General features: G+C 40.6%; 1 protein-coding gene across 2 annotated transcripts; it reads left to right on the forward strand.

The window, feature by feature from the left end:
• Window positions 1–226: 226 nt before the first annotated feature.
• Window positions 227–15,848, forward strand: LOC121269021 (glycoprotein-N-acetylgalactosamine 3-beta-galactosyltransferase 1-like). Of its 2 annotated transcripts, none has more exons than XM_041173393.1 (5): window positions 227–334; window positions 1,927–2,156; window positions 5,025–5,220; window positions 6,588–7,255; window positions 14,867–15,848. In XM_041173393.1, the coding sequence occupies exons 3-5, from the start codon at window positions 5,031–5,033 to the stop codon at window positions 15,014–15,016; spliced, it is 1,008 nt and encodes a 335-aa protein (XP_041029327.1). In that variant the 5' UTR covers window positions 227–334; window positions 1,927–2,156; window positions 5,025–5,030; the 3' UTR covers window positions 15,017–15,848. The 2 variants fall into 2 exon arrangements, with proteins under 2 accessions (XP_041029327.1, XP_041029328.1); XM_041173394.1 differs by having other exon boundaries at window positions 242–514.
• The last annotated feature ends 2,922 nt before the right edge of the window (window positions 15,849–18,770 follow it).

An 18,770-nucleotide genomic window follows, 5' to 3' on the forward strand; every position in this document is an offset into this window, starting at 1 on the left:
CGCTGTAAATATATAATTATATTTAAGTTAGAAACAGGAACTGCATCTTTCATGTCTACTTCCTCCTCTAATCCCCCTTTAATCATAAAAATAGCAAAAAGATAAGGAGTACATGACTCAAAAAATATTTTTCAAACTTCTGTTTGCTCGTGTGAATGCGATAAAAGATTAAACAAATAAATCCTGAGTTGGTCTGTAATTTCCTGTATGTTCCAGTCCCTGGATGCAGAAACGTTCCAAGTTGTGCCCTCTTTAAATTTGGACAAGTTGGAAGTGACCACGGCCCAGATGTGTAAACGAAAGGGAAGCGTGTCAACATTCATCAGTCACTGATGTAAGGAAAGTGGGTAAAGAGCGGGGAGGGGTTTCTTCAAGAAATGTGTGTAATTGTGGCCGGAGATCGTGAATTAAACTCGGGAGAGAAAACAATGGACAAGCGGTCCCGGGGACTGCGGTCCTATGAATCTTCACTTGGAGAAGACAGGTCACTGTCTGAATAGCCCATTGTTAAAAGGTGAGTATTGACAGAAACCGTTCAGATTAATTTAGGAAACAAGTTAGCTGGAGAAAATTAAACTTCTTTCACTTCCAAGAGAACACACTTGTATTCACTGAAAAATGACGTGTTTTTTTTAAAAACGAGACAATTTGTAAGGAGATAATGATATACCATTTCTAGTCTGTTCCAGTGTAAGGTGTTTATCTGGACCACATTTTCTAGCCTATTTCTCATTGTTAACGCTTAACAGCTGTTGTTTGGGTTTTTCGATCACTATTTCTATTTATTCTGGCCCAAGTCTGCCAATCCCCCTCTATGTCATATAATCTGGAAATATACTGACTGGCGGTTTGTTCCCTGCGGTCTTGTGTGGGAAGAAGTTTCAGCCGTTAAATAAAACGACACTTCAGTCAATATTCACCTTTTAACAATGGGCTATTCAGGCACTTTTGTTCTTGGTCTATTGGTTGTTAATGGACCAGGACGGGCGAAAGGGAAGTGATCAGTGGGGTGTTCGGCAGCTGAAGGAAATCCTATTTACAAGCACAACGGAATTAATTTGGAGGGAGGAGAGAAGGGAGAATTCATGTCTGGAGCTAAAATTATTTTTAATGGGTTGCTCTTCAATGGAAATGAATATACCCTACTTCATTCAGTGAGGACATAAAGCGCGAACCCCCCACCTCCCCCCCCCCCCCCCCCCACTCAGCCCCTCGTCCACTGTCATGGTTGTGTATCCACTGCAAAAACGCGTGTTAAAATTGATAAACAGAAAGGATGAATGTTGGAAATCTGAAAATTCGCCAGAAGATAAGGCCACATCTGAAAGGGAAAGAAAACACTTGCATTCAAATAGCACCTTCCACTTCCTCAGGCATTTCACAACAGCAAGGGTTCCCCTTAGCTACTGTCTCCCTCTCTTTCAAATAAGCGCAAAAATCTAGGCTGGCACTCCAGTGCAGGTCCGAGGGAGCTTCGGAGGTGCTATTTTTCAGATAAGACGCTCAGCCCAGGCCCTGCCTGCCCTCTCGGGTGGACTTATTTCAACGTGTTCGAAGAAGAGCAGGCGAATTCTTCTAGGGGCCTCGCCAATATTTATTCCTCAGACAACAGCTAGAAACAGATTCTCTGGTCAGTGTCACATTGCTGTTTGTGGTACTTTGCTCTGCACAAAAGAGTAATGCAGGAAAAAAGTACCTAATTGGTTGTAAAGTACATTTGGGACTTCCTGGGATCAAGAAAGGCACTGCATAAATGTATGTACTACATATAGGTTGTGTACCCAAATAAGGGCTGCTCACGTTTTTTAATCACAGACGTGATTTAAAAAATGTTTCTTAATAAAAAATTGTTTGACATTGGGAACATTCTGCTGAAAATTGCAAGTTAATCATTTATTTATATATGTCTTTGTCTACTGATTCAAGGTGTTTTCCGGGGGAAGGCAGGAAGAGTTAATTAGCAAGGAACTAAAAATTGAAAGAATTTAAGAGATGGAGAGTGGAACACTTCTCACTCTTCTCCAATCAACAAGGACACTTCTCATTTTCACATTAATTTTTTCACAAAAATAAAAAAAACAGCAGAAATAGCACTGGAAACAAAAGAGAAGATTGCCAAGGAATAAGGAAGCTGGAAGCTGTTCGAAGAAGATCAGGTAAACAAATGAGATGAGGAGATTGGTCTGTTGAGGAAGAAGTCAAAGACAAAGGAATCGGAAAGATCAGGCAACAGAGAGTCTTCTGAGCTCAGTGAAATGGTCAAAATATGAACAACCTATAGTTATATAGCACATTTATCATAATGTAACGTCCCAAGGTGCTTCACAGGAGCATTATAAAACAAAGCATGATGCCGAGACACATAAAGAGATATTAGATCAGATGACCAAAAGCTTGGTCAAAAAGATAGGTTTCAAGGAATGACTTGAAGGAGGCAGAGAGGTGTTTTTGAGGTTAATCCAGAGCCTAGGGCCTAAAGGCACAGCCACCAATGGCGCAATTATTAAAATCAGGATGCAGGAGTGGCCACAATTAAAGGAGCACCAATCAGGATGGTGGGGTTGGAGGAAACGATAGAGACTGGGAGGGCAAGGCCATGAAGGGATTGAAAACAGTGATGAAAATTTTAAAAACAAGATGTTGCCTGACTGGGAGCCAATGTAAGTCAGCGTGCACGAGGTGGTGATAGGGGAATGGCACTTTCCGCGAGCTAAGAGACAGGCAGCAGGATGACCTCAAGTTTACGGAAAGTAGAATGTGAGAGACCAACCAGCAGTTCATTGAAATAGTCAAGTCTGGAGGTAGCAAAAGGATGAATGAGGGTTTCAGCAGATGAGTGCAAACAGTGGTAATGTTGAGCGATGTTATGGAGGTAGAAATAAGCAGTCTTAGTGATGGCACAAATATGAGGTCAGAAGCTCACCTCAGGTTCAACTGTGACAACAAGATTGTGACCAGACGGGCTTACTCTCAGACTGTTGCCAGGGAGAGAGATGGAGTCAGTAGCTAGTGAACAGAGTCTGGAGCAGGGATGGAAAACAATGGCTTCAGTCTTCCCAATATTTAATTGGAGGAAATTTCTGCTCATCCAGTACTGGGTGTTAATAAGCAGTCTGATAATTTAACAACAGTGGAGGAGTCAAAAGAGGTGTTGGTGAGGTAGACTGAGTGTGCTCAGCATGTGCTTTTGGATGATGTCGTTGAGAGGCAGCATGTAAATGAGATATAGGAGGGGGGACAAGGATGGGTAACCAGGAATAAATTGGATGGCATAAAAATGGCCAGAAATATTTAGAAATGAATGCTGCAAATACAAATGATATTATCTGATAATGAGCAGATTATAAGATTCCAATGTTTGGAAAGCTGTATCTTGGAAAGTTATTGAGCTTGGCTTATCTCCAGCATTGTACTTCTGTCCGCCCCCAAGGAAAACAATATTACAACAACAACAACTTGCAATATCTAGCACCTTTAACATAATAAAATGTCCAGAAGTTTTTTATAGGAGTGTTATCAAACAAAATTTAACACCAATTCACATAAAAGCTTGCTCAAAGAGACAGGTTTTGAGGAATGTCCTAAAGGAGACCAGAGAGATTTAGGGAGGCAATCTGAGATATTAATTGCCATTCAGTAAAGAGGAAAAAGGCATGTGGGCACCATTCTAGTCTCCAAAGGACCAGCGTTTGATGGAATATTTTGTATATGTTGGCCACACACCTCCTGTTCCACAGGAACAAACAGCATAAAACAAAATATTGACATAAGTAAGTGTGGGGCTACAGCTCATGGTGGAAAAAAATAAGCTACTACATATTGATAGCACAGGAACAGGCCATTCAGCTCAACACGTTCATGCGGGTGTTTTTGCTCCACATGAGCTTCTTCTCACCTTTCTTCATCTACCCTCATCAATACATCCTTCAATTCGTTTCTCCCTTATTCCTTGGCTTCCTCATAAATGCGTCCATGCAATTCACCTCAACTACTCCTTGTGGCAGTAAGGTCCACATTTTAGCCATTTAACTTTAGTAAATTCCCAATCTGTGAGTGAGCTGACTAAGCAGCAGTAGAAGCTCCAGAATTGGCTTCACTGCCCCTACAATGGGGAGGAACAAAGAATCTGCTAAGGTGTCCCCTCCTGACTGCTATTCAGTACTCCCCCTACTGTAAAGTGCGTAGGCCTCTCGTAGGAACAGGATCAGCCTTTTTAGTGTACTCTCTGAGGTCAGTTAGCCTTTGCATGGGGCATGACCGGCAACACAACTCTCAACTTGGTGGGACATTTAATGATTTTAAGCTATAATTCTTTACTTGGTATGGAGATACCTAACGATTCAAATCAGCTAGGCAACACACTAATGGAAAAATTCTACACCTGCTCTTAATACAAAATAGTTTGTTATACATATTAAGACAAACCTAATTGCACAACTTAGGAGTCAAGTCAGCGACCTGACCCCTGACCATATCAAGGCAAAAGGTGTGCAACTATTTCCAGAAAGTGCTATCACTTGGGCTTTGCATTGGTTACAGCATTGCCTCATATTAGTGTGATGGTGGTCCATTACACTTAAATTTAAATGTTTCTAATGTTGATTCTGTCCTAACATTGAAAGGCAATTGGTGTTGTGCAAATAAGCATGTGCAGAACTCTTTTGTTACTGGTCAGACTTCAGTGTGGAACCTTCAGCTTAATTGGCCTGCTGACTTTGCATTGCTCGGTACAGGTACCAGTTTGACATGGGTAAATATCACAAGAACTTATATTCAAGAGAAATTAGATTTAGTCTGGTTGAAAGTACAGGATGTCATTTTATATATCTCCCTTGCCCGCCCCCACAATTATGAGCCGAATTGAATTACAGCAATTAAAAAGCAAACACTTAAGCTTGCAATTGTGTCAGTGAGCAGGTCATTTCAACTATGAAAAGTTGAAGTAAATATCTCAGTCAGGGTTACTGTGGCAGAATTCATCGTATTTCTCAAATTGTGTGGTGATTTGTTTTTGCCTTTCTCAGAACACGATGGCAGTTCCAAGGTCTGTGGGCTCCTTTATCAACTTTACCATTGGGATTGTGATAGGAGTTTTCATCTGTTCTTATTTTGTTAACAAGGCCACATTTCACATTCAACGTAACATGCAGACGAATCAAAACCGCCACAACTTCGATCATTACAGTCCCCTTGTGAAAGGAATGATAAATTGTAGTTCAAGTAAGTAACTAATCCTTTACTTGTGACTGAAATTGATAAGTGGCATCACTTTCGCTATTCATTTTAGCTTCTCTAGCACACAAAGCTGCTGCAGTTCTAATTTTATTTAATCTTTTTTTATGTTTTGAGGATTTATTTCACTCTTCCATAGCCTGTGCTTCCCTTCTCACACTTACATTGTCCTCCTTACCCGGGATCGTGTGGCACACTACCTTGGCACCGTGGGATCTGCAGGTGCCTTTTCAATCCATAAGAGGCTGGTTGTTCAGTTGGGTACCTTCGCTCCCTCCCTTGGCCAGCACCCCTGCAGCACTTGATGACTCAGCTAAGAACACTAACTCTATACAAAAACAATCCATGTGTTTTTTGTTGTAGTTCCAGCTGAGGAATTACTAAATACTGCACTAGTACAGTGCAAAGTATTCATATTTGGACAATCCCGAGTCACTCTTGGGCCCCAGGATGATATATTTATACGCACAGAGCTCGGATTCACAATCCAATGCACTGGCTAAAGTGTGTCATTGAAGTTTAAAATAAACAGCTTCCTAGAGTTCTGTGGAAGGGTCATGAGGACTCGAAACGTCAACTCTTTTCTTCTCCACCGATGCTGCCAGACCTGCTGAGTTTTTCCAGGTAATTCTGTTTTTGTTTTGGATTTCCAGCATCCGCAGTTTTTTGTTTTTAGCTTCCTAGGCAGTTGGATTTTTAATTGGACCATTTGGTATGGTACAATGGTGTATGGACCAGGAAGGTTAAAGGTTCAATCCATGACCTCTCCAAAATTGTCTATTCACAGCCAAGGGAGCAGACAGGTACTGCAGTTAACTTTTTGAATTCTAGACCAGTAAGAGGAACAATCGGCCGGGGTTTCTGCTCCTAATCACTGGTGGGGGACAGCTATTGTAAAGTGCTCAGGTTCAATGAGAACAGCATTGGATCTGGTTGCGATGCACCCACAGATGAATAGCCTGCTGACATTCATTGTCTAGGCTTCGAAATGAAGGGTGGCCGTTTTAAGCATTGTACTGCAAAAATCCACAAAGGCCTATCCAACAAGGCAACAAGGGAGGAAAAAATACCTCAAGAAAGACAGGTAAAAAGGATTTAAAGGGCTGTTGATATTGTGAGCTCAATATGCATTTGCATTTTGAATGCAGCGAGTAGTTATCACAAACACCAGAACCTTTGACTAGCAATGTTCTTTGTTGTTGATATTTGATGTGTATGACTGGATCCAGGCTGGTTCTGCAGTCATGTCAAATACTGATCATTCTTATGTTTAAAATGGACTCACACCATAACACAAAAGCTTTGTTCAGTTGCATTGTGGTGATGGTGTTGCAATCTGTTTTTATCATTGGCAGGAAGGGATCACTCTTTAGCGGATGAGTTGTACAAGAAAGTGCGCATCCTTTGCTGGGTGATGACTGCGCCCAAGAACTTGGATACCAAAGCCAAACATGTCAAAGCCACCTGGGGCAAGCGCTGTAACATTTTGCTGTTCATGAGCTCAGAAAGCAATCCGGATTTCCCCACCATTGGCCTGGAAACAAAAGAGGGCAGAAAGCAGCTATACTGGAAAACCATTAAAGCCTTCCATTATGTGCACAAACACCACATCAACGAGGCTGACTGGTTTCTGAAGGCCGATGATGACACCTATGTTGTCACCGACAATCTCAGGTTGCTGCTTTCAAAGTACAACCCCGACGAGCCTGTGTACATGGGCAGACGTTTTAAAATGTTCCTCAAACAGGGTTACATGAGCGGAGGAGCTGGCTATGTTTTGAGCAAAGAAGCTCTGAAAAGGTATGTGGCAGCCTTCAGAGATAAGACCTGCAATCATACTTCCCATGTTGAGGATCGGGCACTTGGCAGATGCATGGAAATACTTGGGATTACACCTGGAGATTCCAGAGATGATCACTTAAGAGAGACGTTTTTACCTCTTTCACTGCTGAGTCATTTGATAAAACGGCATCCAGACAGCAGCTTTTGGTACTGGAAATTCACCTACTACAAAGCTACACATGTAAGTTTATTACTAATTATATGCAGTATACAATCAACAGCAACAGCAAAGCATCAGGCCAAATGAGCATAGGGGGCATCACAGCCCTATACTCACCCAAAGTTCAGTAGAAGTCACTGTGCAACAATCAGCAGCTTGGGCACTGAATGAATTTTTCCTCCCAACCCAGAGACTCTACAGTCATTTATTTCACCCATGCCACTGTCCTGTTTGAGATCAATGGACTGATTACAAACTTGAGGTTGAATATGAGGCCTTCCTCCATTCAGAGATAAATATCCTGGCTTAGGGATGGGAGCTACACTGGTAGAACAAAGGAGGCATCCAACAAAACTTTGGTTGGAATCCAGTTTTGCAGAGCCTTCTGCAAAGTCCTGCCGGAAATGGGCACTACTGTCCTGACATGACAGGGAAGGCTGACACCAACCATTCCCCTGCAAAAATGTATCCCAGACAATTTTTAAATGTTGGGGTTGCCCTGTGGCAAATTTGGTTCATGGGCCCTCAAGCCTTCATTTTCACTTTGAACGACAGACTTGGTAGGGCGCTGCAGTGAAAATCCTCCTCTTGCTGGCAACCCATTTGCACCAGACCAGGATGGGTGCTTGCCCAAAATATTTCATTGGCCTGACCCTAGGGTTTTGAACTGGGTCAGGGATGCGAGCAGTGGGAAATTCTACTCCACCCCAGTCTTGTACCACTCCCCAGGAATTTCAGGCCTGCCTATCCTCTAAGCCAACAAGGTAGCTGGCTTGACATTGTTTAATGGAAAATGTTACATTCCTTGTGGAATGCAGTGAGCGATGAGATTAGTGTGACTTTGAGCGCCTAAACTTGCTGCAGAATCCAAAGAGACAGTGAAGAAGAATTTCAAATTAATTTACTGTTATTCTTATGCTTTTGAATTATTAGTCAATAGAAGGCTTAAAACTAACTGGCACTGCGATTGTGCATGAGCACATGATTCTACTGCCTGAACATGGCTTATAGAGTACGAAAACAAAAAGTGCTAGAAAAACTCAGCAGGTCTGACAGCATCTGTGGGGAAAGAGACAGAGGTAATGTTTCGAGTCCGTATGACTCTTCAGATCGAGCCTCAGAGCTTATAGAGTGTTTTTTTGGGCAGGAACAGAGTGTACAGTTGTAAATGGAGACCTGAGGGTTTATCAGCTGTACCTGTCAGAGTCAAAGAATAGATGTTTTTAGTGACACTGTGAGGAGAGAAAATCTATCTTTCTCTACATGATTGTTGGATTTTACTGCCAAACAGAGCTGTCCTATATTTAGACGTTAACAAAGTGGATTTCAGTCATAGCTGTTCATTTATCCATTCAGCTCATTAAAAAAAATCATTATAGTGAAACCTTCTAATACCTTAACAGCCTTCACCAGCCTTGCTTTTTAAAAGAATCCATTTATGAAAACAATTCTCCTTCAGTTTTTCTGTCCTTTTTTCATGCTAATGTTGGATGTTGATGATGGGCTTACTGACGCAGAATGAGCTTACGATTCCAACTCTTATGCTTCTCTCAATTATCCACAAGGGTTGAGGGGGAGCTTTGTTTTGTGGAAATCAGCTAAAATGCCATTGAGTGTTTCAAACTGATTTATTACAGCCTCTGAGTTCATGATCCAGCAGGGTGAATAATTATTGCCTAACTATCTAGTGGGGCTTGGTATGATGTCTTATCTGAAACACGACATGTCTGAAAATACAGCATTTGTTTTTGAACAGTGTATTCATTATTTAAAGGAAAGAACCTGAGGCTCACCTGGATATACTGGAAGCTTGATTAGATCATTTAAATCGACTAATCAGAAGCTTTAAGCTTCAACTGGGGACTTTTTTTTGATGGACGACTTTTTAATACCTGGTTGAAATAAACATGTTAAAGTTCACTTTAATGTACCACAGCAGCAAATTGATGAAAATACCCTAAGCGCTGAAGCAAAACAAAAGATGTGTGTAGCAGCTTTCATGACCTCATGATAACCCAAAGCACTTTATAGCCAAATAAGTACTTTCAAAATGTAGTCACTGTTATCAGCAATGAAATGCAACAGCCAATTTGTGCTCAGCAACATCCCACAAATAGCAATAAATGAATGATCAGATAATTAATTTTGGTGATGTTGGTTGAAGGATAAATACGGGCCAGGACACCAAAGAGAAATCCAATATTTCCAATAGTGCCAGTTGATTATGTCCACCTGAGAAGGTAGACGGGATCTTAGTTTAATGTTGCACCTGAAAGATAGCACCACCAACAGTGCAGCATTCCCTCAGTACTGCACTGGACTGCCAGCTTCGATTACATGTTCGAACCTCTAGAGTAGGATTTGAATCCACTCCTCTGACAAAGAAGCAAAAGATCTACATTGAGCCTGGGTTAACCAACGATTGCCCCTTGGAAAATTTCTCCCACCATGTCAGACTAGGGGCGATCTCAATTATCCTATCTGGATTTGGGAGCATCACTCCATTATGAAAAATAATAATGAGTCCATTGCAATTGAATGAAGGAACTACTGAACAAATGCACACAATAATTGCAGAAAAATTGGAAAAACATTACAATGAAACAGCCAGAATCAATGTTAGTAATTGCCAGTAAGTAACAAAATCAAACCCTGTAACAGCTTGAGTCGAGAGTGGAGAGTCACCCTTTCAGATCTGATCAATCAAATTGGATGGTTAGAACTTTCATTCTGAATATTTGACTGGATAGTTTGGGCTTGAATACTAAGTCCACTTACACACATACTGTCAGATGAATTGAAGGTGAAACTCTCCGCCAAATTGAAAGGGAAGCGATATTTCAGGCCAATTGAAGAGTCATGCTTTCCATTAATAGCTGTGTTAAGCTTGGTTGCTGGCTGCATGGCTCTAATGTGTGTTTTATGGTTTGGCTTGAGAAAAAGGATGAGAATCTCTCCTAACAGCTCATTATCCTAGTCAATAGCTGAGCCATACAAATTTAAAAATTCCAGGTTCAGCTCATTTGAGTCATCTGATCTTAGCCAGGATGGTGGTCAGGGTGTTACCATGGGCCTCAGTACCTCTGGATAAGGGAAGAGAAATTTGGCAAAGGTTCTCTCTCCTAAGATAGACTGTCTCCTGATCACTACCCTGTGATCTCTATATATGTGCGTGTGGACACTGGATGGGGAGAGGATGGGCTCAGCTGTAATGCACTCACAATCGAATAAACTGTAGACACTCACTGTCAAAACTCACACATAATGGCAGTTTAATCTGCCATGGAGAGTATGGGCACTGCTGAAACTGGATTCCAGCAGGAGAGAGGAGAGAGAAGGGGAGAGAAGAGGGGAAAGAGGGAGGGAAGAGGAGAAGAGGGAGAGGAGAAGTTGGTGAACAAAAGAGACAAAATTAATTTATAAAACACAATGGTGTCCAAAAACAAATCAAGTTTATTATCCTGTAATAATGCTAAATTAACAAAGTAATATCCTATAGGCGAGTGCCATGTCTAATTGTTAAAATGATAATAAACTCCATTTCCCTCTTGAAGTCCAACACAATTCCAAAAAACATGATGGGTGGAGGCCTCTAATTTTCCCATGGAGAAGTTTTTTTGCTGATTAGGGCCAACAAAAATATTTTATTTGAAACAAATCAACTCATGCCCTTTTTATCAGAACATTGTCTTACCTAGTGCAAGTTTACCTGTCACAGCCAGTAACACATTTACAGCTTATGACTGTCACCCTTGTTCAGTAGGTGTTTGTTGTGTGTCTTGTAATCTGATAAGTTTTTATATCCTTTGCCTCCCGGACTCAATTAATGACAGATGGCAGGCGAGGTGTTGTCAGCCAGACAGATGTCAAATATTGTACCAAACACATAGATTTGTGAGTAATGCTTTGGGCTAGTTGTGAGATATTTTTATGACCCTGAAATGAGAACACCACATAACCCTTGAGCAGATGTAATTGGCAATTCTTATCATCTTTCTTTTAAACATTTCCAGGTGAGATCGTACATCAATAATCAAAAACTTTGACAGGCAGGACAGGTGTAGCAGTTTGTAACTGTCCCATTCAGACCAAAAGGTCCAAAGTTCGATTGCTGGGCTGTGCTGAATGAGCTGCTCTCAACCAGGATGAAACAGTTGGCATACAGAACAAAAATTTTCCATTGATTGCTGTTGAGAAGTGTACCGCCTTTTCTTTGCCTGATGGTATAATGGCTACTGAGATTAGCGCATAACCCATACAAATTCAAGAACACAAAAAATAGGAGCAGGAGTAAACCAAACAGCCCATCGAGCCTGCTGTGCAATTTAATACCAGGCTTCAACTCCACTCTCCTGCCTGCTCCCCATATCCCTTGATTCCTTGAGAGATCTAAAATCAGTCTATCCCAGCCTTAAATGTATTCAACAATGGAGCATCCTACCCTCTAGAGTAGAGAATTCCAAAGATTCACAACATTTGAGTGAAGAAATTTCTCCTCATGTCAGTCCTAAATGATCAGCCCCTTTTCCTGAGACTGTGCCCCATGTTTTAGATTCCCCGGTAGGTGGAAACAATCTCTCAGTGTGAACCCTTTCAGAAACTTGCTTGTTTCAATGAGATCACTATTATTCTTTTAAACTCCAGAGAATATGGACCCAGTTTATTCAGCTGCTTATCATAGGACAACACTCTCATCACAGGGGCCAGCCTAGCGAACCTTCGCTGTATACCTCCAGTGCAAGTGTATCCTTCATTAAATATGGCAACCAAAACTGCACACAATATTCTAGATGTGGTCCAGATTTGGAAAGTCCCAGGTTCAATCCCTGGAGTTATCTGATCTCAGACTGGTTAGTGACGGTAGGATACAATATTTGGACTCAACGAAATGGATTTTTAACTTGCTGCTCAGGCATAAAACTGGCATTGCAGATTGGCTGCCCATCATAGAAATAATCCCATTTTTATTTCCAGTGAAAGAGTAGGGAATTCCCTGGTACCGGTCTGGCATTCATCCTTTGGGATGGGAACAGTGCTGGCAAAGCTGAATTTGTTGTTCATCTTGAGTTGTTCCACAAAAACCATTTGGAAGAAAACAGATCAGTTGGTTATTCATCAAATAGGTTCATTGTACATGAAGCTTTAAGATTTTTTCAGAGATAGGATGAGGTGACCATTAGACCATAAGGCGTAGAAGCAGAAATAGGCCATTCAGCCCATCAAGTCTGCTCTGCGATTCCATGAGATCATGGCTGATCTGATAATCTTCAACTCCACATTACTGCCTTTTCCCCATAACCCTAGATTCCCTTGCTGATTAAAAACCCATCTATACTTAACGACCCAGCTTCTACAGCCCTCTGTGGTAAAGAATTCCACAGATTAATTATATAAATTCGAAACAAAAACAGAATTACCTGGAAAAACTCAGCAGGTCTGGCAGCATTGGAGGAGAAGAAAAGAGTTGACGTTTCGAGTCCTCATGACCCTTCCACAGAACTTGATGCTGCCAGACCTGCTGAGTTTTTCCAGGTAATTCTGTTTTAGTTTTGGATTTCCAGCATCCGCAGTTATTTTGTTTTTATCTCTGTATGTAAATTCGAATCTTTTTTCTCCATGCTAGGATTCACTGACACATTGAGGTATTTAACAACTATGTCAAGATTCTTTTCCTCTGGAACATGTTAATAAAGCCAATGCCACATAAGCACATGGCAATTATATAATGATAGACATACTGTTATGAATATGTAATTTAATGATTCATATGTATAACTTATAATTTGAGGATTCAAATTTTTAAATGCAAGATAAATGAAAACTCCTGGAGAGAAGTTGATAAACAAGCCTAAAGTAATGGCAATTCAAAGGGTCGCCTGTGCTTATTGAATAAGATCCGAGTTAGAAGTGGAAAAGCATTAAACAGTTGGTGGCCTGTTTCTGAGTTTCTTGGTGGAGATGTGACAGTTGTCTTCAAAAGGGATTTAAACCATTAATATAGTTTTCCAGATCAAAGGACGGGTGTGAGAATTGGAGGGAGGGGTTTTGAATCGCTATCTGGAACATCCCAGGTGTGCCACGTTGCTATGGAAATAGGCTATGCAGGGAGTTGCCCTGTTGTTTTGAATTTATCTCTGCAATTCTTTTTCACAGAAACAAATAATTGGAGATGAAAGAGAGAAAGTTGCCAACAGCTGGGGTTCAGAAGGTCCTGTGGGCCTGGAGTGGTGGGCTATCAGAAATCCGGTAGTTCTGAATTGGAGTCACTAAACAAAAATGCAGCGAGGCCCATGCTTGTGCTGGGGCATCCACAATTGTCACTTAGCTGAATGCTAGTAGAAGGACCCCAAGAAATCTCACACCTCAGAGAATAGCCGGAACACTGAGGAGAATCAAAGTGAAATCCTGAGTGTATAACACACCTTGGTTTGGTCCCAGGAGGATTGTTGGAACTCTCAAGATCGTGTAAAATATAGGAGAACTCTTGGGCGGAAATAAAAGTATAACAAGGAGTTCTGTGAGATATTTTGTTGTAGAGTATAATTCTTTACAAAATATAATGTTAAATTGGTAGTACTAGCTTTATTTAACTCCTGTACAGTGAAGGTGTTTAAAACATAAAATCTTGTGTAATTCTTTCAATTAATAACTGGGAATTTAAATTTAATTTTAAAAGTTATTGTTCTCCACCAAGATCATAACAACCTATAAACTAGGCTTGGAGGACTCATCCTTTCCATTCCTCGGTGTCGTCCTTTTAATGGTCAATAGCTGTGAAGCATGAAACTAAAGTAAAACTGTTTTTGAACCAGCTTAAGTACAATTAGGTTATTAAAAATAATTCCACTTTGCTGAAAAGAGAGACACGCCACCAAAGCTTTTCACCTTACACTAATCGGGACAAATGTAAGAATGCCAAATTTCAAATGGTCACAATTTATACTATAGGAGAAAAATGTGCTCATTGGTTGGCAAATCGATTCTGATTTGCCGAGGTGTTGCCATGGAGAATGAAACAGGGAACTATAGACTCCTCAAGCTCCCAGGTAATTCAAAAAATTTGCAAGGCTTGAACATATTCTTTTGTTTACAGAGAATAGGTCCCTGCTTATGAGTGTATGTTGCTTCTAGCAAGCATAAATGAGCCATGTTATGAGCTCAAACCTATAGTTAGAACTTATAATTCCCCATGTAAGGTAGTATAAATTATTGTGATCGTTCATAAATGGCAAGGTGGGCGTCCCACCTGTACATTTGCTCCTTCTCCTCTTCCTCCTAACTTCCACCTCCAGAAAAGGTGGCTTTTTGACTAGAGTTCAGAATAATATTTCATAGTCCAACAAACTTCTTTAAGCTCCATAGGTCTGACAGCTTTCTTCAGAAGAAGGATCAAACGGACTTGAAATGTTAACTTGGTTTTTCTCTCTCCACAGATGCTATAGACCTGTTGAGTTTTTCCAGCATTTTCTGTTTTTGTTTCAGATTTCCAGCATCTGCAGTATTTTGCTTTGTTCTTAAATTCTAATTTGGACATTAAAAAGACTGTATCTGTGGTAACGTAATAGAATTGATGTGCATGGTTTAAAAGCTTTGAGAAATATTTTGGTGGTAACCCAATCCTTTTTTTCCCAGGGTCCTGAATGCTGCTCTGACTTGGCAATTTCCTTTCACTATGTAACCCCTGCGTTGATGCACATTCTGGAGTATCACATTTACCACCTTCATGCTGTGGGATACAAATACAGAAAACGTACAGATTTTCCAAGCCCAACTAAAACATGAGAACTGGCCAAGGAAGGGAAGGACAATGGAAAGAGGTAAAATTGGTACAAACCACACAGGAATCAAACTTCAGTTTTATTTTCAACTTTATTGAAGATGTCTAGCAATGCCCAGAGTCTTACATACCATACACACTGAATTTATAATAATAACAACTTGCATTTATAAAGCACCTTTAATGTGGAAAAACATTCCAAGGCACTTCACAGTCATGTTATCACAGAAACTTTGACACTGAACTGCAGAAGACAATATTGGGGCAGATGGCCAAAATTTGGACAAAGTGGTATGTTTTAAGGAGTGGCTCAAAGAAGGACAGTGAGATCTAGGGAAGGAATTCTAGAATATGGGGCCCAAGTATCTGAAGACACGGCCACCAATGGTGGTGCGATTAAAATCGGGGATGCACAGGAGGCAGACGAATTCCCTTTTCTATTGTCACAATGAATCATTACGATGGTTGATTTTCAATTGGTACAACTGTAAACAAGATGCCTCACTAGGTATTGCTCAGAAAGTGTATCAAAGTACAAAATCAAAACACCGCCCCTGTTGAGGGTGTGTTCCCTGTGGAACAGAGTCAAGATCTGCTTAGTGCTGGAAATTACAATCCCATTGTTGGCAACCACCTGCTCACCCAAATACGAAGTTTCTAGGAGCTCCACCAGTGAAGAAATTGAGACAAGTTCATAATTTGACATGGAACGGTGTGTGTCACAGAGGTAACAAAATGTGACATATTATTTCACTTGCTGTATACAAATAAAAATATTCTTTGTGATAATGTTGTTCTTTATTTTTGGTATCTCAGACTGCCTTTCGGAAGTTAGGACAGAGGGTTGCTAGGAATGTTTGCAGGTTTCTTGAAATGGGTCAATATTAGTAGGGGGTCATACGGAGTGGGTCAATATTTGTAAGGATCTCTTGTGGTGGGTCAATATTTGCAGGAGGTCTCTTGGACCAAGTCAATAATGGCAGGGAGTCACTCAAAATGGGTTAGTGTTTGCAAGGGGTCTATTGGTGTGGGTCAGTGTTTGGCAGGATTTCTTAAAAGAGAAATATTTGAACATGTCTGTTTTTAAACTAAAAATAAAAATGGATCCAAAAGAAAGTAGGGAATCATTCACTTCAACAGCAGCTCTCTGGGTAGCATATTTGTGCATTTATGTGTTTAACAATTATGAAAGGCATTACAGAAGTCCTATTGTGATCTATGCCATGATGTTGGAAAAATGTAATTTAAGATGAATAGTCTGTATGCTCAGAATCTTTGAGTGTGTGTAACACGGCAGAGATAATAATGATTCAGGTGGGTTTGCATAATATCCATCTGTATACCCAATCGAGATCATTCAGGATTTCCCGTCAGTTAAGCATTCAATCCTAATGGGCAGACAAATCAGTGAAATGTTCCTGTTGATGTATATAGCCAGACCAGATTGTTGCTAATTAAGTACCTTAGTTAAAAATTATTTGCGTTGCCTTTTTTGACAGCTGAGCCCCTCTTTCATCCATCTGTGTTCTGGGTATTGTCCTTTTCTTTGTAAACCACATCATTACCAGTCTGGGAATGGACTAGAGGTTATAGAATGAGAAGTTTTATGGAATTATTCTTCCATGTATCTGGAAAATCAGATGTTATTTTGCAAAGTTTCAGGCTGTACACAATGTTTTAGATTTCTCCCTTCACAACACCATCAAAAGTTTGTCCACTTCCTTCCTGAGGGTTTTGAACTCTTATTGAGGTACAAATCCACAGCCACAGTAACCCTCTGGTAGCCTCACCATCAGCCCAAGTGAGGAACATCTAAAGGCTATTTGGTCATGAAAGGGAGGGGAATCAAAGTAAACCATTGTTTTGATCACTCATCAACACACACTCGAGTACACACACACACACATATGGACACACAGCCACTCATTCACTCATTCACTTATACACATAGAGTCATATATAGAATTATACAGATACATGGACTTACACACACACTCATATACACACATGAACACACTTCAGCAGGGGTCTCTGATTGCAATCAGGAGCAAAAATCCTGATTTTTGCTTTCCTCCCTAGCTTGCAAATGCACGCAATTAAAGTTAAAGTGTTTATTTTTACAGCAATGCTACAAAGCAACACTGCTTATTTCTGCAGCAGTAATATTTCAGAAATATTCACCCCGCTGGCACTTGGCAGAATATACAGGGAAAAGCATTGCTGTATCAACTATATTTATTTTGGAACCTTCACTTCCATCATTTTTAATTTGATTCACGAAATGTTCAATTTCTGATGCTCAGCACTGCTCGGTCTGTCCCAGCAATCTCTGCCTTGTGACAGAAACTCTTTCACAATTCAACTCCATTAATCTGTCAGAAATGCTTGAAGGTTCCTATCTGTTTATTTGTGGTATGAACACAACTTCCTGCAGACTATAAACAAACTCTGAGACACATTCCGCAACTTGTTCTAAGATGGGACAGCTTTAAAAATAAATCAAGCGAGAGTCCCACAGATGAAAATAAACATTTATAGCAAACTGGCTGCGGTTTGAAATTCTTTAAAGGAATGGCTGAGCGTACTTTACAAATTTGAAGATTAACTTATTGCAATAGAAGGATTCCTTTCAAAAAAAAGGTAGGAAGTTCTTTTTAGAAAAATTCACACTGTGGGGTAGAAGTTGGCCATCATCAATCCTGTTTTCCGAATGGAAAATGATGGCAAAAAGGACCAATTTCGGGAATGCAAGATTCCACCCTCAATGTCCCTGCGTTATTGATGCCACTGTGTCAGTAAAGCTAGCTTTCTCAGTGACCGTAAACAGGCCTGTTACATGTGCAAATTCGGTCAACTCGCTGAAATTGATCAAAGAATGGTGGAGCAGGTGTTGAGCCCTCTCTGCTCGGAACTCTTGGCTGCCAAAAAAAAGTCAGCAATTTGAAAATAAAGTCAGGAGTTGTTACAGCAGAGCCAGAATGAACAGTTATCAACTCCATAACACTCGCAATCGACTTCCCACCAGTTGCTGCTTCTGGGCAAGGGGAGGGATGGACATTTATTGGCATAGAATGTTGAGTTTAGGGCTTTCAAACATCATCCAGAATTTTTGCGTTATTTTTATCAGATGCTCTTTATCTTGGTGATCTGCCTTAGATCATTTGATGGAGCACAACCCAATAGAAGTTCTTTCAGACCTAGTCAGTTCTTCCAATTTGATCACTGAAAACTGATTAATTGGACTTTTCTTCTAAATATTCATAAGATCATTGCAGTGAATAGTGGAGAAGTTATTGATAAACAATGCTGAACTCATGCCCTAGAGTTTTTGTCTAACTAGGCTGCTTCATTTTTTATTAGAATTGTTAGATTAATGGAAATAATATTTTTTTTCATTGATGGCACTTGAGTGTCACTGGCAAGACCAGCATTTGTTGCCCATCCCTAATTCCCCTTGAGAAGGTGGTGGTGAGCCGTCTTCTCGAATCGCTGCAGTCCATCTGGCACAGGTACACCTACAGTGTCACAGTGCTGGTGGTTAGGGAGTTCCAGGATTTTTACCCAGTGACAGTGAAGGAATGGCAATATAATTCCAAGTCAGAATGGTGTGTGACTTGGAGGGGAAATTGCAGGTTGTGATGTTCCTATGTGCCCGCTGTCCTTGTTTTTCTAGGCAGTAGAGTTTGGGGGTTGGAAAAGTGCTTGTTGAAAAAGCCTTGGTGAATTGCATCTTGAATATGATACGCTTTGCTATCATTA

This window comes from Carcharodon carcharias, chromosome 23, assembly GCF_017639515.1.
Source record: "Carcharodon carcharias isolate sCarCar2 chromosome 23, sCarCar2.pri, whole genome shotgun sequence".
NCBI lineage: Eukaryota > Metazoa > Chordata > Chondrichthyes > Lamniformes > Lamnidae > Carcharodon > Carcharodon carcharias.